Source organism: Lissotriton helveticus, chromosome 2_2 (genome assembly GCF_964261635.1).
Source record: "Lissotriton helveticus chromosome 2_2, aLisHel1.1, whole genome shotgun sequence".
Lineage (NCBI taxonomy): Eukaryota > Metazoa > Chordata > Amphibia > Caudata > Salamandridae > Lissotriton > Lissotriton helveticus.
Window position 1 is genome coordinate 254,042,943 of NC_136060.1, and position 25,798 is coordinate 254,068,740.

Consider the following 25,798-nt stretch of genomic DNA (forward strand, 5'->3'; position numbering starts at 1 on the left):
TACGATGTTTCCCATGAAGTTCTATGTCAGCATAAGGTCTATTGTCTTTGCGAGGCCATCTCTGTACAGGAGCTTGACCTATATCCTAATCTGCTTTAAATCGGTAAGCCTTTGCCCAGGTCGAATCCGGGTACAACCTGTCATATCCTCGAGGGTGGAATTCCTCCTCCCTTCGGTACTCACTGAGCTATTCAGTTTCTGAATCTCTCCCTTCCTTCGTGCTCAAATGGGCATCTCTCTGACCCTCCTTTTCCTCCTCATCTACCTCTGGCTTTCTTCGCATTTTATTTTGTTTATTCACTCTCCTGCTTTTATCCAAACCTCTTTTTCGATACATCTCCCACAGACTTTTAGTCTCTATTCCATCTATCTTCTCTTTCTCCACTCCATCATTCAACAAACCCAAAAACATGTCTCTTCTAGACAGCCTGTTATTGTCTGTACGAGTATCAGAACTCGAAGCTCTTTCCATCTTTATCCAGTCCCCCAGTTCTCCAAACCCACGGACTGCCTCAACCACCTGCGCCAAAGTATTACCAGTCTGAATAATTAGCAAAGTCATCATCACATGTTTGTAAACAGGGGGAGCCAAACAGATTATTTTATTTCGCACAGATGCATTCAACAGCCCATCCATCAAACTATGTGCATTATCCAGGAAAACAGCAGTTTTCATCACCTCTTCCTCAAGCCTCTGTATAGTATCTCTGTGTATACCACGGTTTATCATTTACTGGCCAGTCTGACTCTGTTGGGTATTTATGACTACATCCAACCACAGCCAATTGCAACAGGTTGATATGATTATTATCACTGTAATTCCTAAACTGCTCCTGCACTGTAGAATCAGTGCTGAGTGTACACAATTTGACTGCATCTCCATGATCTAACATCACCCCAGAGGCGCCCATATCAAACAACCGCACCATCCATTTAAGCAGAGATTCTCCAGGTCTTTGTCAGATTCTGTCTGAGATGTCATTAATTTCCTGCTGAGTAAAATCCTCCATCCATTCCACCGCAATCCCCTGTGGATAATTTGGACCACCCTGTATCTTCCGACGATATATGGGCTGCGCCTGAACCACTTTGCGTTCTTCCAACTCACCCTGGCTGCCAGCTTGACCGCACACTCCTCCAAAGTCTGAAAACTCTGAATAATCCGAAATATTTCCATCCCACGTTACAGGGTCCCAGTCAATTCCTACCTTTGCAATAGCTAAGCATACTTTTCTCTTGTTAACCCTTCCCCTCCTTTTCTTGTACTTGTATTGCGCGATACAAACCACAGCCTTTTCTGCCACAGTCTCGTAAGTTTCCAACTTGTCTTGCATTAACTTATTCTGACAGGTTAACATCGTAGAGGTATTTTTGACTTCAACAAACAGTTTCTCTATTTTTTTATGTTCATGCTGCTGCCGAACACATTTTTCAAGCATTTTACGATAAACACAAAAGAGGATCCAACCCCTTCGTCCTAAAATGCTAAACTCTTTTTCTTTCTCGACTGACACTTTTTGCAAACACACAACCCTTGTGCTGGCTTAGCGTCCGCTAAACACACATTCCAATTCTTACTCAGACCAGCGCAATGAGCCCATTCATGGGCAAGCATACCATATGGAACTACCTCCCATCCAGGTATTTCAACTGGTATATGGGAATCTGCCTTCGATTTTCTGGAAAACATTTTTCTTTCCCCTTTTAATTTTCTTTTCGAATCCTGACAAGTGACGCCAAGATGTAGTGATACAATAGGACACACCTGGACCCTGCACTCCCAAGAGGAGGCAAATGCACCACTCCACCTTTAAACTACACACGTTAAACAGCACTTCCAAAAGACGAGGCGATAAACCAAAACCCAGCACTCTCTTAAGGCGAGGCAAGAAGACACATTCAGGTGCATTTAAAGTGAAACACACACATTTATTAATTCAATTTTTTAAAAAGGAAAGCAAAATACATCAGTTAATGCAGACTCCCAAATATCAAGTAATTCAAGTGCAAAACCAGAATAAAATGCAGCATATATACATGTAGCAAAGAGCAAAGAAACTTAGAAATGATGTACATAAAGTATGGAACTCCTCACCGATCGATCATGCAACATCCTTGCCAACTCAAGCTGGAGAAGCCCTTCGACAGCCCAGGAAGGAGTTCGATGGGGACCCAAGTTCCGTCAGTTTCACAGCAGTACGTCTACTCTGTGATGAGCTTCTACCTGCCCCCTCTTCCCCCCGAAGTTCTCCAGTTTTAATACCTTTACTCAACGTGAGGCGAAGATTTTAGAAACCTCGCCCCCTTCTGTTGGGAAAACCGAGCTGGCTGTACTGGTCTGTGTCAAGATCAAGACAGAAGCTGGCCAGGCGCCTGTATTTTGACTCCGAGACAGAGCTGTACATTCCGCACATTCCCTGAAAGGTACCAAGCACACATCCCACACATCATGTTCCAGTTCACTCTGAACAGTGAAGAGCGAAAAACAAGTGAAGAGCAAAAACATGCCCTCCCCACTTTGCAGCTACGTGCGAGCACAGAAAATAGAGTCTGTTGCACAAGATGGAGTCAGCACAGAAAATGGAGTCAAGTTTGCCAAATGGAGGCAATGGTCAATTTATCACTCCATATCCGTACAGTAAGTCACGCTGTGGGCGGTCGGCTATGCGGCCCTCCCCGACCTTACACGTACATGCAGTGTCCCTGACTCGCTCATATTCCCCCGATATCGGAGTCAAAGCGGGTGTCTGTTCCACGCCTTCCAGTTTTTCCTGGCACCCTGGTGACTGTGGCTCAGATGAAGGAATGCTATCTCTCCCTTCATGCCATCTTTGGCTCTCAACCTCCCCATGGCACGCCTCTCGGCCCATCAGAGATCGGTGATGCCTCGACTGACTACACGCCGATGGGACTTTCTTCCGTTTCAGCGAAGCCCTCCGAGTCCGTGCTCAACTTCCTTCTGGCTCGGGGTTCCCACCTGTGGCGCCTATATGGGATCTGTCGGCGCAGAGTCCAGCGTCAACACTGCTTGCCCCTACTTTGTCTCTTCTCCCCAATGCCGAGGTGTTGTCTTCCCAATGCCGGCCGATGTTAGTAACGGAACCGGTAGATCAGTCCTCTTCTGACTACCTTCCTCCACTTTTCGGGGAGCACCCTGCTTTTTTCTCAATGTCATAGGAGTATTTTGGTGATGTGCGTTCTCCAATAGATGAGACCCCTCATGAGCTTCATTGGGTCTCTGACCTTGGTGATGCTAGTGGCCTTCACTCTTTCCCCATACTCTGGCCTGTTTTCTCCTCCTCACCTCGCTTCGGAAGCTAGCTCAACTTTAGATCAGCTTTTGCGGAGAGTTGATATGGTTCTGGGGTTGCCGCTTTCTTCTGTGGAAGTGACCATTTATCCCCTACTAAGGTTTCTTCAACTGAGGACTGAGCCTGTGTTTCTCTTTAGTGAAACCCTCTTTGATATTCTCTTGGGCACTTTGGCTCGGCCCGTTTCCAGGGCATTTGTGGACCAGTCTGTTCGTCATAGGCACCATCCTGCCTCTTTTGTTCGCCTTCTCCAGAAAGATTTGCTGTTCAGTCTGCTACATCCTCCCTTGCATTTGGTGCTGTGCCTGACGTTCCTCCCGACAGGAAGTCTAAAGGGCTGAACGCTTTGGGCCAATATATCTTTTCTGCTACCAGCTCTGCTTTGCGGTCCCTTAATACGACTTGTGTTTTGGGCTGTTTTTCTCATGTCTAGTGGGATTCAGTCTCACGCATTCTCACCTCTGTCCTTGATGACTGTCAGGACACTCTAAACCAGGGTGGCCATCAGGCAGCTACATTGCTGGTTTGTGGTGGCATGGATACTTCATATTTTGTTGGGTGGGGGAATGTTCCTTTCTGAAGCTCTTCACCGACGTGCGTGGCTACATGCCTCCAGGTTAGCTGAAGCTGTTCAGTCCGCCATGGTGGACATGCCTTTCGATGGCCAATATTTGTTGGGCTCCCCTTAGGATCCTTTTTCAGGGGGGTGGGAGGGTTCTCCACTTATTGTGGGCGCGGTTGCAGTTCTCACCCCTTGGCGGCTCATCTCTCTTGTACTATGGGCTACTAAGACTGATCATGGGTGAAATCAGGATCCTCACCTACGTTGTTCCCTAGCTTGTGGGCCTGGCTCGGTTTGTCCCATGAATACGAGAACTTTCCTTTGCTTTTGGTATATGTATATTTCATACCGCTCTAAATATGTATTTTATAACTTCTTTTCTTGGGATTCTACCCTGCATAGTCCCAGAGAGCCTCCTCTCTCTTGAAATGTTTCCTTTGCCTAATGTGGTCTATGGCCATGATTGTTGCTTAACCCTCGCACTCTGTCCCACTCCCTCTTGCATGTTGTATATATCCCCATACTGTATTCCTTATCATGAAAGAAAGCCAACGCACACGTTTATCTTGTGGTGGTCATTTGTTGGCCGCAGTTTTATTAGGAATACAAGGAAACATGTATATACTTTGCATCAATCATGCTATGTCATCCAAAACTTCCTTGGCATTGTCTCTTGGCCCTTCTGGGTCTTTTCCTTTGGTAGGTTGGATTTTTTGCGCCCCGTTTGCACGGGTAGGGAGTAGCTTCTGTCCCGGAGTTAGGCCATCTCGCTACCTTGTCCGACTTTGTTGTGCCCTGCCGTCCGGCGGGTGCTGGGCTGCGAGCGCCGTCTCCGTCTGCTACCCCCCCATTCAGTAGGCCACGTTATCCAGCCGTGAGGCATCCCAGAGTGGGTGATCCTACCCACCTGTCCTTAGGCCAACTCACCCAGCCGTGCGGCATCTGAAGGTGAGTGGACCTATTCTGGCACACCGCCCTCCGGTGTGCCTCCGTACCAACCGCTATCGGCGTAGTTCTTCGCCACGCCTTGCTTCTTCCTCAGCACTGCGACATTGCTGTTCCTTAGGTGTGGGTGGTTGGGACAAGATTGGGCTCCGCCGTTGTTGCTGCTCCACCCGCTCCGTGAGATAGGAGCTTGCCAGGGGGAGCAGTGGTTATGTGCCCCCCGACTCGCCTTCGGCTCCAGGGAGTCCCCCTTCCATTGGGGGGTTTGTATCCCACCCTGCCTCCCCATAGGCTGGGGGTGTCGGCGCTATCCCGGAAGCTGCCGCGGGGGGCAGGGTAGGGGGGCCTCTTCTGGCTTCTTTGTCTTTTTCGCGCCAAACACTGCCCCCACTAGTTTGCCGGGGAGGGCACAGCGCTGGTTATGGCGCCGGCTCTCGAGCCCCCTACGGGAGCAGCCTCTGCAAATTGCTCACGATGCTTTAACAGTTATTTTTGGAGCCCTATGCCATGCCTACTTCTATGGCTGGGGGCTGGCCCTGTAGTTTTAGCTGCGTTTCCTTCCGCCTCGGTCTCTTGGTCCAGTTGCTCTTCCGGGGGGCGTTATAGTGCCATGTTCATATGGAGTGTTCTCCCCACTTGTCTTGTTCTTCTGACATGCATTTTCTCCCGTGCTTTTGCGCAGCTGCAGATTCAGTTCCGTGCAGGGTTCTGCCCGAGTATTCTGGGTTGAGATTTTCTTCCACCACTCCCTTCTTGGCATGTGGTCTCTCTTTTTCTTATGGAAACCGGATAACCTAGTTGAAGATATTTCTTGGAAACAGTTAGAAAGCCCTTCTCTGGGATGGTATTGCTTGGGTATCTGTTACAAGGTAAGGAATGCCTTATCTGGTAGAGACTAGATATAGCCCCAGATTCCTTACTGACCTTCATATCCTCCCTGCTCTGCGAAATGATTCTCCTTTTCTTCCAGATCCCTTCTATACACCCTTTTGCTTTTCGTTGGTAAAAAAGTAGTTAAAAAAAGATAAATATCAAACACACCAAACAACCGATAATACTGATGTAAGCGCCTTTCAAAAAGAGTATTCTTTTTTGGCACACTTTCTCCATAGCAGTTTCTATATGTGGCTCCACGTTTTAGCACAGAAGGTAGTTGCAGAAGAAACTAACGTCCGCACATCAGGGGAGGGCCTTTATGGATTCTAATGACATCAAATACTGTGGACGATGTAATTACCGAGTTGCTCAGCGCCCTCTACCGACGTACAGAGGTAATGCTGTAGAAAGATTTCCGGATTGAATCTGGTGCCGTGGGATAAGTCTAAAGAAAAGAGTCTGCTGCTAGATCTAGTTGCTACTACGGAAGGTTTTACCGATGGTAAGTAACTTATTTTTTAATGTTGGTATACATATATTAATTCAACCAAGCAAAAGCTTCTATATTAGCAGCCTGGCTGCTCACAGAAGAGCTACCCGTAGTTCTCGAGATACTTGTTGGAGAAGATTAATTAAAAAGGAGCGTGCTATTTTATTTAATTTTGCCAATGTCTGGATACTTGTGTCCAGGACATATTATGAAGTAGTGTCATTATTTTCAGTGTAAGATATGGAAAGATATGCTGTATTTCCTCTTACCGATGATGTTCTTAGAGGGCATTTTGAGTTTTTCCAATATCTGATAACAGCCTACATGAGTCTAACCAACTTCCCAAAAAGGCTATAGATAAGTGCCTTTTGCCATTTCTTATAGAGTTTTTTCCTAGTAATGATTAACACCACAGATAGTGTAACCAGCCTATAACTTTAACTTGCAGACTCAATTTAATCAGCATTTAATCTACTGCGAAGGTAGCATACCTTGTTTATTTTAGTTTTTTTGAGCACATTTTCATGAGCTTAGTTTTATAATTTAATATCTCGAGTAGAATCTGATTCATCCATCATTAATAACCACAAAATTACTGGTTAGAGTTTCCATCATATCCTAGCTGTACTATTTGAAAAGGATGTATTGACGACATAGATCTAATTGCATACACTTTAAACATGTGAATTAAAGACAGATAACAATAAGTTACATGTTTGGAAATTAAAATGTAACTTTATAACCAAAAAAGGTTGCATCTTGGGAGAAAACAAACAAGAGAATCTTTACATAAGCATGCCTGGTTAGAAGTAACAGGGAGGTGCAATGCAAAAATATTAGATGTGCAAGTAAAATCTAAATATGAAGAAGCTAAAAAAGTAAGAGCTCAGAAAAATGTGTAGCATGGAATAGCAAAGGAAAGGCTCCCACAAGAGATAACTCCCCCCCCCTTTTAAAACACAGCAAACAAAATTACATCCATCAAGAAACAGATTGAGAACAAAAAAGACCAATTGAAGTAATTTTGTGCCCTTTTTTCCATTTCAATTGTATTACACAGACTAATCTGAGTGTGATTTGTTTGTTGTAGTATTTGAAAGATGAAGATGATCACCTGATGTCACCACCTAACACTGAGGGAAACCAGTGGTTTAATTTTCTTCAGAGCAGCGTTTATTTAAAAGGTAAATATTGCAAATGAGTCAAATACCTGTCAACAATACAGAGGATTCACTGTTGGGAATTAAACAACTACAAAGATCAGTACAGTAAATGAGAAGACATACCTGACGCTGAGAGGCAAAATGATGATCATCACGGCTAAATGCCTTCACTCTAGGTTCCTCCCTTGCGTTCTAGTTAGATGTATCTATTATCCAACTTATGGAAACACTATGTTTACAAATATTAAGTAAAATATTTATCATTTGTGGATTTTCAGCAAGACTGAAGCAGAGCATCTTTATCAAACAGATTCAGTCGTTACTGACCATAGAGGCAGTACAAAGAGTGCCCGAGGACCTGTTAATCAGGATGTGTCAGAAAGTCCACGAGTGTGAACTCCATCCGCAGGTCCTGCACCAATACTCACAGCGCATATAACTGTTGGCCACCCACGAGAATGCAAAATGCCCCAACTTAGCTTCAGGCTCCCACAACCTTGATCCATGGGCAATGTACTATGGATCAACTGGTCAGGGATATTTGTCTATGCTTTTCCACCTCCATTGGTGATGTGGAAGATGCAATAAACTATCATTATGCTATGCATCAAACACATATGCTATGAACTCATTCTAATGAACTTATCTTCTATGAACTAATTCTCATTCTGGTAGCCCCCACTTGGGCAAGGCAGTTCTGGTATTCAGCCCTAGTAGAGATGTTGATCGGCCCCCAGAGAGGCTCCCAAACAGGCTGGACCTACTCACCAGGAACTAAGGCCAGATCAGGCATCCAGGTCCCAAACAACTTGATCTAGCCCCCTTGAGGGTCTATAATTTGGTTACTTGGGCATACCTCAAGAATGCAAGGATGGCCTGCATGAGTCCCTGAGACCTACTACACAAGCATACTATGTCGCAAGGTGGAAAAGATTTGTCTACTACTGCATTGCCAAGAAGCTAGATCCTTTAAGACCTGCAGTTCAAGATCTCTTCAGCTATCTTCTCCACCTCCAGAGGTCAGGCCTAGCCTACTTTTCAGTACGCCTCCACTTAGTGACTATAGCTGCATACTTGCAAAAAAGGGAGCATTCCTCCCTCCTTCACATCCCTGTGATCAAGGCATTTGTGAAAGATCTCAGAGTCATTCCTCCTAGGGTTTCCCCAGTGCTACTGTGGAACCTTATTAGCCTACTAGGCTCCTGCGTTCCCCATTCGAACCTTCACATTCTTGCCCACTCCAGTGCCTGTCCTGGAAAGTAGCCTTCCATGTGACAGTAGCTTCTTTACTCCTCATTAGTAAGCTGCAGGCCCTCTGTCAGCAAGATCCCTTCATACAAGTTCACAAGGACAGGGTAGGGTAGTACTCCGGCCAAACCCCAAGTTCCTTCCTAAGAAGATTTCCCCAGTACACCGTAACCAGACTATAGAGTCCCCAGTCTTCTTCACCCAGCCAGACTCTGTAGCTGAGAGAGTGCTCAATACCCTAGAAGTGAAGCGTGTTCTCATGTATTAGAACTAAACCTTTTCTCAACGCTGACCAATTGTTTGTGGCCTTTGCAGAGCCTCACAAGAGGCAGCCTATTCCCTAAGCAGGAATTGCTAGATTGCTAGGGGTGTGTTCAGATTTGCTATCTCAAAGCCAAGAGAGCTCTCCCCATTACTCCTAGGGCTCACTACCTGAAAGAGTAGTGGCCTTCTTAGGGAACATTTCCATAACTGACATATGCAAGGGGGCTACATGGTCAAATTCCCACACATTTACTAAGCACTATTGTATGGATGTTCTAGCCAGACAACAGGCATTGGTTACCCTGTAAGCATCTGTTTGTAGCATGTAGTGCTGTAGATTCCTAGATGCCCACTCTCCTTCCTAGACATGTTTGACTGTGAACACATATCTCTTTACTCCTTAATCCATTATCATTTTTGTGCAATGCACATGTGCATTATATAGTGTTCACTCACAGAGCCATACTACTCCCACTCGCTGTACGGAAAACAATGTAACATAGAGTTAACCCTGTGCGTGTGGCCAGCTACGGGATGAGTCACTACACCTTGTGAATCTAAATACTTTTACCAAGAAAAACAACTTGCAAATGTCTGACCCCATCAATGGATGTCCGCACTATGCAGAGCATGTGAATCTACAGCACTAAACACTACGAACACATGCTTACAGTGTAGGTAATATTTTCCATATTACGTGCCCCAAACTTAATTGCCATGCACCCTAACTTGTGGGCTTCAAGGCTTTCATAAGGCTGACTTGCTAATTTTTAAAAGGGGGAGAGGGTTACCTGTCAGAAAGGATTATTTTAACAGGTCACACTGCAGCAGTCAGGCTTCTGTGTTAGGCCTGAATCTATCTTTTCTTTAGTCACACTGGCACAATAAGTGCTGCATTCCACAGGTGACAGTTAACTTTTCATGATATGGGTGTATTTCGCCACCATAGGCTGTTGGAAAACATAACCATGCCAATAGGGATTAACCAGTTTTTCCATGTTTTAAGGGTCACAGCATGCACACTGGGCAGTGTACAGAGTCTTAAAAACCAGTAATAATATAGGGTCCAGTGAAAGGATTAAAATTAGGGGTGACCACGCAGAAAGGCCAAATTTCCTACACTGGCCATGATAGACTTTGGGAGGTAATCTTGAGTACAGGTTAAGATGGTTTTTGAATCTGTTTTTAAGTTAAATAAATAAAGTTGATAAGTGTACATTGATTCCAATACAGTCAGGTTCTTGGAGCCCTTTAAAGGCACTCTTTTAAAATTAACTTGTGGCCGAAGGGTGTTGGTCAACTGTTTCTGTGCACGTTATTTTGGCACAATCTATTTTCAATTCCTGCTACAAATAACTGTTTTTGTTTGCAGAAAGTCCATTGCTGTTTCCTTATCATCCTCAGAAATCATTACACTTTGTTAAAAGGCAGATGCAGGGAATTATTGATCAGTGTTTGCAAAAACCAGCTGTAAGTATTTTCGCAAATGATATGAGTGTATTGAATGTTCAGAGATAGTTAAATAGATGCTAAGTGTGATTTGTATGTCAGGTATGTGCAGTCTGTGAACCATATTAATTTGTGTTCCTCATTTTTTATGTACCAGAGGCGTTGTAGCCATGACTCGCCCTAACTAGCAAAGTACCTTAAACTTTTCAGCAGTACTGCTTTTGCAGCTATTTAGGGAATTTAGGGAGAAACAAAACATTATTTTATACAGTGGCTCTGCAGTGGTAGTTGTTTTAATATGAAAATTCACAGTAAATTACATTCATCTATGCACCAATGTTTCCCTTCTAGTTTCCATCGCCTGTTTTGAAAATATCTTGCTGCTCTCCTAATGTGAATATAGTCTCAGATGCCACAAACACCTTCCTTTGACCTGCTTTGTGAGACTGCTCCATCAGTGTGTATGCACAGCATGTTTTCCCATCTCTTGCGAGTTTCTTTCCACTTGTCCTCTATTATTATGTCTCTGTGCCCTATTCATCCTATAGTATTTCTTTTGCAAAGTTTCCGTCTCTTATTTTCTGTGTGTCTAACTTCCTTTTAGTGTGTGTGCCTAGAGTCTGCCTCTCCTGGCCAGTATTTCTTCCAATTCTGCATTTATTTTCTCTTTTTGACTTAACAATGTCCAGTCAGAAATTGGACAGGGCATGGATATGAAAACCTTCATCGAGCACTTCGCCCCGCGAATATAATATTGTTCGTTGACTCCAATAACATAAAACTGTATAATTTTTGCCTGGTCTCTAACCTTCCCATTTTTGCAAAAGTCATGGAAAGGAGGATGACCCAAACCCCATTAAAGTACATTGTCTCTCATCCATAAAACCACACTATATTTGTGGAATAACTTATTGAACTTATTTGTTCATTTATTTGGCAGTTTTCAGTAGCGCTGTCAAAGCCAGCGGATAGCCGAGCGCTCTGTAGTGGAGAAAATGGCCAAGAAAACAGGAAGGTTACAGTTCTCCTAAAATTTCCCATAATAGTTTTGCAGTAGAAAAGGTATCTGCAACAATATAGATTGAAGAGTTATAGAAAGGAGTGGTGATTATTAAGCAAAGTAAAAAATAAAGTTACAGATCAGTGTATCCATATTGACAGATTTTGGGCTTCATGGAGCAGTTTTAGCTTGTGACCCAATTTTCATTGATTTGAGATGGCTAAGTGATGGTGTGGCTCTGTATTAATGGGTTTTTCAGATATATTTCAAATGATTAATCACAAGTGTCCTGATGTCAGGAGGTATTGAGTTCTAGGGACACTTGCAGAAATAGATTGCTTTGGAGTTTGCTTTGTGATGACTGCTGTTTTAAGGATAATGTTTTCACTGAATCTTTGGGGTCCAGAGACATCTAGGAAGCAAAGTTTCTGGTTGAGTAGTTCTGTGGTACCTTTATGTAACTGATGTCAGTTGGGATTTAATGAAAAATGCACACAGAGGGCATATTAGAGATGGCCCCTGAAAACTATCCTACCACTAGTGTTCAGGCTGAGTGTCTGCTTTCAGCTGCCACCACCAGACATGTTTCTGGACCCCTGGGGCGAGAGCCTGCTGCTCTCTGGGGCCTGAAATAATGCACATCCTGGGACGAGGTGCCAAGCATCCTCCCCCAGGGTGGGTGGGCAGGGTTCTGCAACTGGTCCCCAGCTGGAAAAATAAGTGAGGAAGAGAGGTGTGCCTACCTCCGCCAACTTCACCCCTCAGGTGGGGGAGACGAGGTGAAGCACAACTCTCGGTCCATGCCATCTTGCTGATGGGGGGCACTCAGCCGCCCCGGAACAGGCTCATGCCCCCCTCCCACTGGAGGGTGGCATAATAGGGGGTGTATCCACCCCAGGGAAGAGACCCATTGGTCCCTGCCTTTTACCTACCTGTAACACCCCTAAATCTAGTATATAAGGGCAACCCTGAACCTTGCTTCCTCGGATAAGAAGAAACTACAAGAAAGAAGAAGGACCGAACAGCCGTGCTGCAGTTAAGAGGAAGACGACCACTGACTTGGCCAAATCCCTACCAGGCTGTCTCTACCTTAAACATGCTCCTGCGAAATCCCGGTGTGTCCTGCAGCCAGCAACCTCGAAAACCCCGGAGGACCTGCCTGCCTTCAACCACAAAGACTTTGTCTCCCATTAACAACGGATTTGTTCATCTGCAACCTCTGGCCTTGGCCGGAAACAGCGAATCTGCACCACTCTGCACCCACCGTCCATGGCCCGGCTCGAGTAGACAAACACCACGAGGAGATCACCCCGGCGATCCTGACCCGAGATCCGGCAACCCCTGACCTACCTCAAGCCTCCATACGACACCTGCAGCCTAAATCCAAAAGGCTTCCCCAACCGGGACCAGGAGCTGGTAAGAAGATCCGACCCCCAAAAGCCACCCCTGCACCTGACGCCCCACGGCCTTGGGTGCCCTAACCGATGGGCCCTAACTTCCCAACTTACCTCTCAAAGTGGTGGTCGCACTCAGAAGACCTTCGTCCCCAAGCCTGCAGTGCCTTTGCAAATGGGAGGTTCCCCTTTGAAAACAACAAAAGCGTCCGAAGTCGAAACAGCACCCTGCACCCGGCCGTCCTAGTGCCGCTCAGGATGCACCTTTGGTGTTACTTTGTTTCTACTTTGTTTCCACATTTGCCCTGAGCTAAAGTCCAGGAGCTTTGCTCCCACACCCAAATGGCCTGCTCGTCAGCAGCCATCAACCGGAGCCCCCTATCTCTCATTGGCTAACAATGGGCCTCAGCACTCTGCTGTCCTAGTGCTTCTGAGGGTGTAACAAGAGTGCATCCTTGACACTGGGGGACCCCTGAGTCTACCCCCAGAACCTCAACTCCCACTACCAAATACTTACCTAAGACTGATAACACTATTTTCCTCCATAGGATAACATTGACTGTTTTTCTTGGAAAAGTTTGGAGTTTGAAAATCTAAAGGAATTCTTTAGAATTGCAGTAACTAACAAAAACGATTTTACTTACCTGTTTGCAGGAAATGTCCGAAAGTAGTATCCAGGTATACTATTCTGAGTAAGAAAAGTAATCTCAAAAGTAACTTACCTGTAGTTTTACTGAAATGCCCATTCAAGTCTATGTACTGTATTTACAAAGTATTGCATTTCTCTGAAACCATACTGTAAGTCAAAACAAAGTGCATTTACTATTACAAATCCAAACTGTATTGCAACTGTATATTTACTGCAAAGTACCTATCACTTACATGTGCCAGGCTTGCTTTGTTCTAGAAAACAAAATAACTAAAAGAATATTTTTATACAAAGACTATTAGTCTGAAGTTCAGTCGTTGAGTGTGTGAATTCATTAGCTGACTGAGAGTGTTCAACAAATGCTTAACACTGTCCTCTGAAACTGCCTTACTGCTCTACCACACTACCACAAATAGAGAGTGAGTTGCTATCTAACTTTACCTCCGCCTACCTTTGGGGTTCCAATGGACTCTGTGCACACTATACCTCACTTTGTTATAGTATATGCAGAGCCAGCTTCCTACAGATACACACATTCCTGTTTAGTCAAATCACCTCCTTATCCCCTATTCTCTTGTTTCCTCAAAAGATGTATCTACAGGCCATCCTAAGCGGGTCAAACAATCAATGAGAAAAATGTAAATATATGTTTCAACATCATATCACTACAGAGAGACAAGCAGCATTGACATTTGTTTTTGATTCTCAGTGTACTCTTTGTAATTCTTGGTAGAATTATGTCCATATGTTTTTTATACTCTTTTGGATGTTTTGTTTCAGTATGCCACTAATCATTTTGGTTAAGGTTTTATACAGTGTGCCACACTCTTTATTGGGACATGTTTGCTGTAGTTATTGTCCTGCAATATGTATGTACTCTGTCAACTGTTATCATGGGCTAGTAAATTGCCCTTCCACCCATTGGTTCTAATCCAATCTACAAAAAACTGCGAATAACTACAAAATATGGACAGATCATTTTTAGAACCCTTACTTTCCTGTGGAGAAAGCCCTGTAGGCATCTGCAAATGTTTCACCCCAGCGTTTCTGGAATAGGGTCGACCAGAAAAGTGTTACTAACCCTTTTGTTGGTTAGTCGTATCCACTTGTAAAGTGCTTTCAGTCTAGGGATTGTTTCAACCTGCGCAAACCGCTTGAATGCATTGTATTTTTAAAAAGCTCCCAAATTGTTCAGATAAGTGTATACTGGAAGATGTGATAGCTTTAGAAACTGATAGATTGTTTGATGTATTAGACAATACCTTCTCCAACAAACCAGTTCAGTTAATTGGGCTGTTCTTACTCCACTAGATGTGTAAAAAAAACAAAAAACCTTCTCTTTTTGTCTGGTTTCAGTCTCAAAGGTTACAGAAACTCACAAATTCTAAACTAGTTGGTGCATTGGCAAATGTATGTCCTGCTAGAATTGTAAAACAGCTTGCTCCTTTCCTAGCTTCTAACTCGATCATCTTGTTCAAACACTCCTTGGCCCAATGAGTGGTGTCAAAGAATTTGAAATCTGCCATAGTCGAGCCTCTCTTAAAAAAAGACACATTTAACTTTCGATTACCAACAACATCTACCGTACATCCATGTTGCCAATATTTGCTAAAACACTAGGAAATGTGAATTTATCACAGCTATAACCAGTTGTACAATCAAACAACTTGCTCCATCCTTTACAAACTAGCTTTAGGCCAGTGCGCAGTACAGAGTTGGTTTTAACATCGGTTTTAGGTTCCCATCAGTTGGTAGTGGACACTTGAGGCACCAACATACTGGTCCTGTTGGAACTATCTGTGGACTTTGATATGGTTCACCATTCCATACTCCTCCCCATGATTAGTCTATGCCCATCAAGTAGATCAGGTCCTTTCTTACCACGCATACTTAGAGTATTCTTCTTCTTCCATATTAGTATGATTCCAAATCCATCTGCTGTGGCATTCCGCAGGGTGCAGTTCACTTCTTTAACATCCATATGACTCCATAGGCCCAGCTCCTTCCTGCAATGAGACTATTTTGATCGTACGCATGTGACTTTTATATACAGATGACATACAATTGTTATTCCAGATTTCAAACTCACAGGACATTCAGTTTGATCCCACCTTAGCTCAGATCCCCATCTCCAGCTCTTTTATGACAGTACAGCACTGGATGGTTGCAAATTTCTCGAAATGTAATCCTGCCAAAACAGAGATTCTTTTCACCAGAAACAAATAGAAATGAATCAGCTGGCAATGATAATGGACACCCCACCCTCTGTGTCCCCAAAAGTAGTACACAGTCTAGGCATTACATGGATTCAGAGATCTCTTTAGAACGTTAGCGCACTAAGATCCCCAGTGTGAATTTCTGGCAACTTAAATTTCCGTAGACCGTTTTGCACTTTGTCAACACAATTTGCTGTGGCCTTGGTACAGTCCTGTTTTGATAATGGTAACTCTTGTTAGCAGAGAAATCCCTGAGAAGCTCATAAAACGTATCAAACTTTTGCTGAATGCCACAGCACTGCTTATTACTTGTACCCTCCAGATCACATTTCACTTATTTTCGAACCATCCTCCGATTGCCCATTATGAAGTGGATCCTATTTAATTATTTTGGGTTGTCTATGGCAAAGCTGCCCACTTCGTAACATCTAAATTTCATCTTCATCATCCACAGTGGTGCCCAGTGTTATGTGGCCAGTTTTTTCTGGACATCTCTTGAACCTAAACTGTAATGTTTTGGTGACAGAGCCTTCTCAGTGATAGCAGCCAGGGAACTTCCAATTTACCTTTATACTATCCCATAACGATTCCGCTCCCATGCTGTAGATATGGGCATATTCAGGTGTAAAGCACTGGAGAACATCTAGGAATAGCTAGACATAGACTGTATTGCCAATGTAGGACTAAACGAGGATTAGAAGATGAAGATGAAGGGGAGGGAACTTAGGTGTAGAAAAAGTGATAATAGAATGATGAAGAAATTGAGAAAAGTGGCAAAGAACAGATTTTCTTTGTATGCCTTAGATATACAAATGTAATCAAGTTAGCCTATGATGCAGAGTAAGAAGAATGAAAAGTGTCTGATAAGCGATCCAAATGGAAATCGGAAAAATTAGTATAGGCTATCTAGGTTTACTGTTTCAGCGGTGCCAGCATAGCTAGGGGCTGCATATGTAATCATGCTAATCGTTGTAATTTGAAGACCCTGAAAGTCAATCGGCATAAGTAGAATCTGTGTTCTGTTCCCAAAACTCTTCTAACCATTCTCAGATTCATTAAAAACTGTCTTGCGGAGAGGAATTACAATTTTTACCAACCCATCGTTTATGTCCTCAAGTACTATGTGACTGACTCTGTTACATGTTTTGTTAAAATGCTGTCAAGTTAAAACTTAGACTGAATTTCCTTTTCTTTGCCAAGACCCAGTAATGAATTGTCATTGTTATCCTATTATACAAATTTAGCTTATATTAATGTGTGCCTTTCATGATGTATGATTTTCTTTCTGATGGTTATTCTATGTTGTATTGTGAAATTAGGCAGCAAATGTGTATAGATATATATGCAGTGATTCTTCATTTGTATAGGTTGGTTACAAAACGCATGCCGAAATATTTTTACTTTATCATTTTATTTTACATATTTTTATCATTTTGTCCTTTTCTTTTAGGATATCATTGGTAAATCAGTTCAGCAAGCAGCCTGTCTGAAATTGTACAAATTATCCAAGAGGTATTAACAAAAAATAAATCTTATTTTCTCACTATTTTATTTTTTAACTTTTGTTTATTTGTTCATATTATTTAGAATTCCCTGTTGAATTGATATATAGCATAGCAGAAATAAATTCTGTTGTGATATATTATTTATGGGTGATTGGAGAGTTACATATTCGAGGCATATGAGCTGTACATCATATGCTATGCATAAATCGCCATCTAAATCTTATTTTCTCACTATTTTATTTTTTAACTTTTGTTTATTTGTTCATATTATTTAGAATTCCCTGTTGAATTGATATATAGCATAGCAGAAATAAATTCTGTTGTGATATATTATTTATGGGTGATTGGAGAGTTACATATTCGAGGCATATGAGCTGTACATCATATGCTATGCATAAATCGCCATCTAGTGTTGGGTCCGGATGTTTGCACTTTGTTTTTGTTCAAAGAAGTTTTTCCAGTCACGAGGTAAGTCACTACTTCTGTCGGTGATAGTGCGCTTGGGCATCGACTCCTTCTTTAGATTGTGTTTTTTCCGCCATCGGGTTCGGATGTGTATTGCTGTGCTCCGGTTCAGCACCATTTCTCGGACCCCTCCAACGTGCAATCCACTACCCTGGACTGTATTGTTATCGATTTGAGTTCCCTATTTGTCGCATATCTCACCTCGAAAAAACTTCAATCAGAAAACTCGTGGCAGGCCGTCGGGCCTACCGTATTAGCAGTCGATGGAACTGACTCCCTACAAGTTATGTCCCGGTGTCGTGCTAAATTTCCACGCACCGACTTGCATGAAGTGTGCAACCTTTGCTTGTCCCCAGAACAGGACTAGAAAGACTGCGAAGTGTGTCGATCGTTTCGATCGAACTAGACACTTCGTGACCGTCAGGCTCGATGTCACGAGATGCATCACCAAAGCGGCTCCGCACCGGACGTCTTCGGCGAAGTTCCGACTCAGAACATCTAAAGATAAAGTCGATGCCCATGCGCTCTCACCGAAAGGAGGAGTCACCTACCTTGCGACTGGAAAGACTTCTTCGAACAAAAACAAAGTGCAAACATCCGGACCCAACACTAGATGGCGATCTATGACCCTACAGCTCTATATGCCAAGAACAGATGCATACTGGGTAAGTAGCATTTTCCTTCTAATTAAGTATGTGGTTTTCAGACCTCTTTGAAGTGCTTCTCTCAGATTGAACTAGACACTATATAAATAACATTCAGTACAAATTCACCAATGCACCTTTTGTCATCCTAGTTATTTAACCAAATGATGATTGTGAGTAGGACCTAATTGTAACAACATTTTCTAAAACATTCTCATTAAACCATTTTGAATATTTCACGTTATCATAAGCAGTATCCAGGCAGAACCAGAATAGTGGCCCTAGTCCACCATCAACTGACTATTAATATCATGGTAAAGTCTTACATTCATGTGATTTCATCTGTTAAATTCTGGCAGTAAAGTGTTTCCTCTATTCAAATAGCCTTTGGAAATGTTAATTTCTAGCCATTTATTAGGATGTACTAAAGAGCCTTTGCATTTAAGGGGCTCTCTCCTCCGTTATTCTCTACCATGAAGATACCCCCTGGAGGAGAACTAGAATTGGAAAGTTTCATTTTCTTCTGCATCAACAAGAGAAGAAATTAAATCTCCCATCCTATCCAAAGAGGCTGAGATACTGTAGAAGTAATTGAAAGTCCACAACATCAGAATATCACTTGCCATGGGTAAGCAACACATGGTCAGCCACACTGAGTAGATAAAGAGGGAAATCCTTTTAAGCTGCAGAAAGTCTCCTATTATTGGGGTTACCCAGACATAGAATTTTTGCCACAAAGAATAACAAGAAATACTGGTTCTGCAATAGCAGGCACTAATAACCAGAGTCGCCACAGCATACACTATTAGAGTAAACATCAAGAGCAAGAGTGAGCTAGACACACTTGTCCTAATGGCTACAACTCTTGGTTAAAACAGATTGTTCTCCGTAATTTTTCACCCATTCTGTATTGGTAATGGGCAGGTAATGATGGCAATTCGACTGCATGGTTTCAGAGCACATACAGTTTGCCCATATGGACATATGACTGGAATATAGAAGAATGTTCACCCAGATGCCTATTCCTTCATCAGCAACGAGGACTAGAGCAGGCGAGGAAAACCTATAAAGGTATTCCCTGGAGGAAAATGACTGTTGAAAGTAAACAAACTTCACACCCCCTTTTCCGGTTTACTCTGACACAGCCTACGTCAATGCACATTGAAGTGTGTTTAAAAGCTCATAACATAACTCTCATGCCAGCCCTTACACATTGGAAATCCCCTGCCCAAACCCTTTGTCCGAGAAGGTTTAGCTACACATTGACAAGTCTAATTTCATGGCTACTTCTGTCATCTGTCCTCAAGGTGAAAGTGATAGCTTGAAACTTTCTTCTGCATTTTTCTATCTCTGATTTAAGCCTTCATGCATACCTCACCTTTTGTAAGGTGAGGTATGCATTTTGAGCTAAACCTGCAAATCTAAAAGAACAAAGCGGCAACTTACTTGAAATCGAAGCAAAAATATTAAAGGGGTCGGACGTTTACAACTGTTGTGACACACTGGAAACCCCTTCATTGTCTAACCTGTGAACTGAAACAAAGTGTATCATGCCCTCCTATGGATCTCGCAGCTGTCCTTAGGCGAACCATCATCAACCACAAATTCATCACATAGCAAGGGCTTGTGACTAATCCTAAAACTGTTTGTCCTGCAGCTTGGTGCTGCTCCTAAAACTGTTTGTCCTGCTGACCTGTTCTTTGAATTAGGTTATAACTCAACTACTTTATTCGAACTCTGTGTACCAGATGCTTCACTTAATTATTCTAAGAAAAGACGTAGAGGATTAAATTAAATGTAATGCTTGGTTCTATGGAAGACCATTGGTTTTGTAAAAGCCCATGCCACTATGATGGAGCCATAGTTGTGTATTTTCTGGGAATTCACCCTTTGATTTATAAAATCCCTTAATGATGGGAACCCTTTGAATTCTCAAGCCTTATGCATGTTGATTTAAGTTCAGTGTTTAACTTTAATTTTAGTACCTTGTAGCTTCATTTATGTGCCTGTACACCTATAATTATCCTCCATTTCAAACCTTGCTATTAACCATTTATACGTGCCGCGGACCTTGTTTGGATGTTGAAGGAAGACTGCGAGACTTGAGCCACTTCAGATATTTTTCTCTATCTGGGCGGACACTGTGAAGATATAAAGAGTCTACGGGAAGAGACCCAAGACGGTGGTTCCTACCCCACCCATTTGGGTGGTTGTGAGGGAGCCGGCGATACCAGCCCGAGGTTTAGCCAGGGCCGTGAAGAATAGTACCCATGTCCTGATGAAGCCTATATCATCTGGCTGAAACGCGACCGCGACTGCGTCGACACCGAGTCCCCTGTAAAAATTTAAGGAAAATTTGATTTTTTCCTAGGTGCACCAACACAAATGTAGGCTAGGTTGATAAGTCAACCCCCTGGTGCTTTGTTGTGTACTCCACCCCAAATTAAGAGGAGGTACATATGTAAATTGGTGTATATATACATTTTTTTTGTCTCAAGGGTACAGAGAAGTGTCTTTGGTATTGTAAGTGTTTTGTGTATTTGTATATAATGTACATGTGATGTGTTGTATATAGACTGTGTTATTTGTTTACATTGTGCCTCTCTGGCTGTTCACTCTTATATGTATATATGAATTAATATATTTTTACGCTGCGTATAATTCGCAAATCACAAGACAATTAATTGTATCTTGTTTGATAATTAAAAGTGGATTGATCCCTTCAGTACCATTTGTTTCTACTTTTTCATCTTTGGATGTCTCCTGCTCAGGTACGGGAGGGTGAGGTGGGTAGAACCCCTAACCATTTTTTCTAGTATTAACCATTTTCTGGTCCAATGGGTATTGGTTGGTTGTTTAATATGATGAGCTGTAAGGAATGTGAAGTTTCATTTAACAAACATTTTTTGTTATTTTGTTTTAGTGAGGAATCGTTACCAAGACTGCTCAAATTACCCTTTCTGTAAGTATTTTTCTTTTATAATCTAGTAGTCACTTGTCCTATGTCATTGTCTCATAATTCATGCTTTTGCATCTCTCATTACAGCTGGAATGACAAACGAGCTGGCCTGCACTATGTGATGTTTACCATGTTAGAAAGCTCAAAGTCTAAAGTCTACGTTTTGAGGCGGCCAACCGATCTGTCAAGGTGAGCGAAAACACAGTGTCCTGCTCATTTGATTTCCAGCTTCTAATTGTTCTGTTTTATAATTCTTCTGTTTTGTGAAGATTGGGATTAGTTTTTTACTTCTGGGTTGTTGCATTTTATATGCAAAGCTTTTTGTAATATTTTAAAAAACGTTAAACTATTCTTGCAGAGCCTAAGGCCAGCATTTATAGGACATACTCTTACCAAAAGCAATATTTTAGGTCCTTACAAAACTAGTACTATTACTAAGCTCTGCCAGTTCAAAACTCAACAAAACACACAGAAGTAAAGTGCAATTGTGACCGTCCTGACGCTCTCAGTAGCGGTCGCTCCCCAAGCTCCCTGCTCTAATCCTGGCATCGTTTGGCTCCCTGCTTTACTCCTGGTATCGTTAGGCTGCGCGCATTGCCCTCATTAGATAAGTATTCTTGTGCTGGCTGCTGTGTACAATCGCGCTATTCTGCGATAAGCCCTGCCGAATTGCATTAATATTTATACTCTCAGCGCTCGCTGTGTTGCTCTTATTCAGCAGAAGTTTGTGCTTTGAATTTTTCTAGCGCTTTACTGAATTGTGCTTTGTATATCTGTAGCGCTTTATTGAATAATCGCAGAAGCTGCTTGATTTTGGCCCAGCCTCTCTCTAGTTTCGTTTTTGCTGCTGCTCCGGCCATTTTGTTGTTGTTTTGCCTTGGAGACCGTCCCCTACACCTCGCACCCGCCTCCCAGCTGACCCTCCCTCGCCCCTCCACTTCTCCACTTATGACAGATGCATTTACGTGCAGCGTTCACGCGCAGCGGGCGCGCCCCATGCGCGCCAAAGGTAAGCCCGTCTGTGCCCGTCCGCGCCTGGACCGCGCCCAGCGCCAGGCCCCCGCAAACCGCACTCCTCCCGCATTACGTATGACGCCGCCACCCTCTTAGCCCTTAACCCCAGACGCACTCCTCGATGCTACGAAGCCGCCCCTGGACGTACCCATGGTCCCTTCGCCTGCCACTCCTGCAAGTTCGCCTGCAACAAGACCTACACCAAACCCTCTTCCTCCACACACAGCTCCGACTCTAAGCACCTGAAGTGCATCCTGCTGAACACCCGCTCGGTCCACAGACACGCCACTGAACTCTGGGACCTACTAGACACTGCGTCACCGGACATCGCCTTCCTCACAGAAACCTGGATGAACGCATCATCAGCACCCGACATAGCCATTGCTATCCCGGACGCATACAAGATCATCCGAAAAGACAGCACCAACCAAACAGGAGGAGGCTTAGCCATCGTCCATAAGAACACCATCAGAATCACGACCAGCCTCGACGACAACCTTGCAACCGCCGAACATCTCCACTTCCAGATCCACACCGACCCCAGGACCACACTTAGAGGCACCCTCATCTACAGACCACCAGGAACCCGCAAACAATTCAGCGAAGACATCACTGACTTCATCAGCCCACATGCCCTCCCCTCCGAGAACTACATTCTACTGGGAGATTTCAACTTCCACCTGGAAAAGAAAAACGACAGCAACACCACCTCCCTCCTGGACAACCTGGCTAACCTCGGACTCAAACAACTTGTTGACACCCCCACCCATGTAGCCGGACATACGTTCGACTCTGTCTTCACCTCCTGCAAACACATCTCCTTCGACCACACCACAGCTCTCCACTGGACAGACCACAGATGTGTTCACTTCAGCTACAAAACCACCACGATCCACAACACCCCACATCCTATTCCTCGAAGAAACTGGAACAAAATCACCACCGACCAACTCCTCACATCGCTCAACCATAACCCTCCCGCCCTCCCATCGGACCCAAACGTAGCTGCCACCAAACTCAAAAAATGGATCACTCACAGTGTTGAAGAATTAGCACCCTTGAAAAACCACCAGATCAAACAAGGTAACAAAAAGGCCCCCTGGTTCAGCGATGACCTTAAGAAATCCAAGAAACTATGCCGCACTCTCGAAAAAACATGGAGAAAAAACCCAACCACTGACAACCTGACCACCTTCAAGGCAGCCACCCACAAACACCACCAATTGATCCGAGCCACCAAGAAATCAGCATTCAAGGATCGACTCGACAACAACGCCCATAACAGCAAGGAACTCTTCAACATCGTCAAAGAATTTACCAACCCCACCGCTGCCTCAAACGACATCACTCCCTCCCAAAACCTTTGCGACTCGTTATCCTCTTTCTTCTACAACAAAATCGCCGACATACATAACAGCTTTAAGAACATCTCCATAGAACACTCCACCCCGCCCACCTCCAAACCTGAACCGATTCCTAACAACCTTAGCGCCTGGAACCCAATCACCACTGAAGACACCATCCGCCTAATGAACTCCATCCATTCAGGTTCGCCTACCGACCCCTGTCCCCACCACATCTTTAACAAAGCAGACTCCATCATCGCACCCCATCTCCGTGATATCATCAACTGCTCCTTCAACTCCGCTACCTTCCCAGAAAGCTGGAAACACGCAGAACTCACCGCCCTCCTGAAGAAACCCACAGCAGACCCCTCTGAACTTAAGAACTACCGCCCCATCTCCCTCCTCCCATTCCCTGCCAAAGTCATTGAGAAGGCCGTCAATAACCAGCTCGCCGCATTCTTGGAATCCAACAACTCCCTCGACTCTTCACAGTCCGGCTTCCGAGCCAAACACAGCACCGAAACCGCCCTCATTGCAGCGACAGACGACATCCGAACGCTACTGGACAACGGAGAAACAGTTGCCCTCATCCTACTCGACCTCTCCGCCGCCTTCGACACAGTCTGCCATAGCACCCTCATACAACGCCTCAGCAACGTCGGAATACAAGAAAAAGCCTTGGACAGGATCATCTCGTTCCTTGCCGGAAGAACCCAGAGAGTCCGCCTCCCCCCTTTCAAATCAGAGGCCACCGAAGTCATCTGCGGAGTACCACAAGGATCATCACTCAGTCCCACCCTCTTCAACGTCTACATGAGTCCCCTCGCATCCATCGCTCGACAACACAACCTCAAAATCATCTCCTACGCTGACGACACCCAGCTGATCCTTTCCCTCACCAAAGACCCTAACATCGCCAAAATCAATCTTCATGAAGGCATGAAAGAAGTAGCCGAATGGATGAAAAACAGCCGCCTACAACTCAACTCAGACAAAACAGAAGTCCTCATCCTAGGATCTTCCCCCTCTGCCTGGGACGACTCATGGTGGCCACCGGCCCTAGGCACAGCTCCCATACCCACGGACCACGCACGCAACCTAGGCTTCATCCTTGACTCCTCCCTCTCGATGACCAAACAAGTTAACGCCGTCTCATCTTCCTGCTTCAACGTACTTCGTATGCTAAAAAAATCTTCCGCTGGATCCCCACCGAAACAAGAAAGACGGTCACCCACGCACTGGTCACTAGCCGACTGGACTATGGAAACACCCTCTACCCCGGAACCACAGCCAAATTACAGAATAAACTCCAACGCATCCAAAATGCATCAGCCAGACTCATACTGGACATCCCTCGCCAAGCTCACATTACCGGCCACCTGAAAGACCTCCACTGGCTTCCCGTCAACAAGAGAATAACGTTCCGTATCCTCACCCACGCACACAGGGCCCTCTACAAACTAACCCGAATGCCTCAACACACGACTGTCCTTCTACACACCCACCCGACAACTAAGATCTTCCAACCAAGCGCTCGCCACAGTTCCGCGCATCCACAGATCCACCATGGGAGGAAGATCTTTCTCCTACCTGGCAGCCAAGACCTGGAACTCTCTCCCCACTCACCTCCGCCTCACACAGAACCACTTCTCTTTCAGAAAGTAACTTAAAACCTGGCTATTCGATAAATAACGCTCCCCCTCCCAAAAGCGCCTTGAGACCCTCTGGGTGAGTTGTGTGCTATACAAATTCATGAACTTGATTGTCAAAGAAACCTCACAGCAGCATCCAAATATATCACAAAACTACTTTCCAGCTGCACGCTGACACTACTTGAAAGTTATAACCAAGGAACCGACACTATCCTCTACTCTCCATTGAGGGCTGAACAAAGACATAACCTATGCATTAAACAATCCTAGTTTTGACAGCTGACAGTTCATGATTAGTGAGCCAGTTTTCCACCCGACTCAAACTTCCCCACACAGAAAGAGGTTATACCTTAATCTTAGAAATTTATAGTTGATCAATATTAATTAAGATACCTATAAGCTTGATTTTGTCCAATCCTATATGAACCTTTAACAAGCCAAGTGTACTTTTTGCCCTCTTAACCCCTTCGACGCTCATGACGAGCTGGGCTCGTCATGGCGTAGCCTCCTCGCACGCTCATGACGAGCCCAGCTCGTCACGTAACATGCGAATCCGCAAAACCCAGCGTACGGGCGGAATTCCGCCCGCACGCATGCGGTTAAGGACTCATGATCTTCCTTAAATGAAATTGATTTGGAAAACCTT

The 25,798-nt window shown here is 44.1% G+C and overlaps 1 protein-coding gene across 1 annotated transcript in view; it reads left to right on the plus strand.

Moving 5' to 3' along the window:
- The window catches only part of ANAPC4 (anaphase promoting complex subunit 4), a 355,563-nt gene that overhangs the window by 176,515 nt on the left and 153,250 nt on the right, over positions 1-25,798 (plus strand). Inside the window, exons 20-24 of the mRNA XM_078678375.1 lie at positions 7,275-7,368; positions 10,232-10,329; positions 17,018-17,079; positions 21,105-21,143; positions 21,228-21,329. Of these exons, the coding sequence (XP_078534501.1) occupies positions 7,275-7,368; positions 10,232-10,329; positions 17,018-17,079; positions 21,105-21,143; positions 21,228-21,329 (395 nt within the window). The remainder of the gene's footprint in view (positions 1-7,274; positions 7,369-10,231; positions 10,330-17,017; positions 17,080-21,104; positions 21,144-21,227; positions 21,330-25,798) is intronic.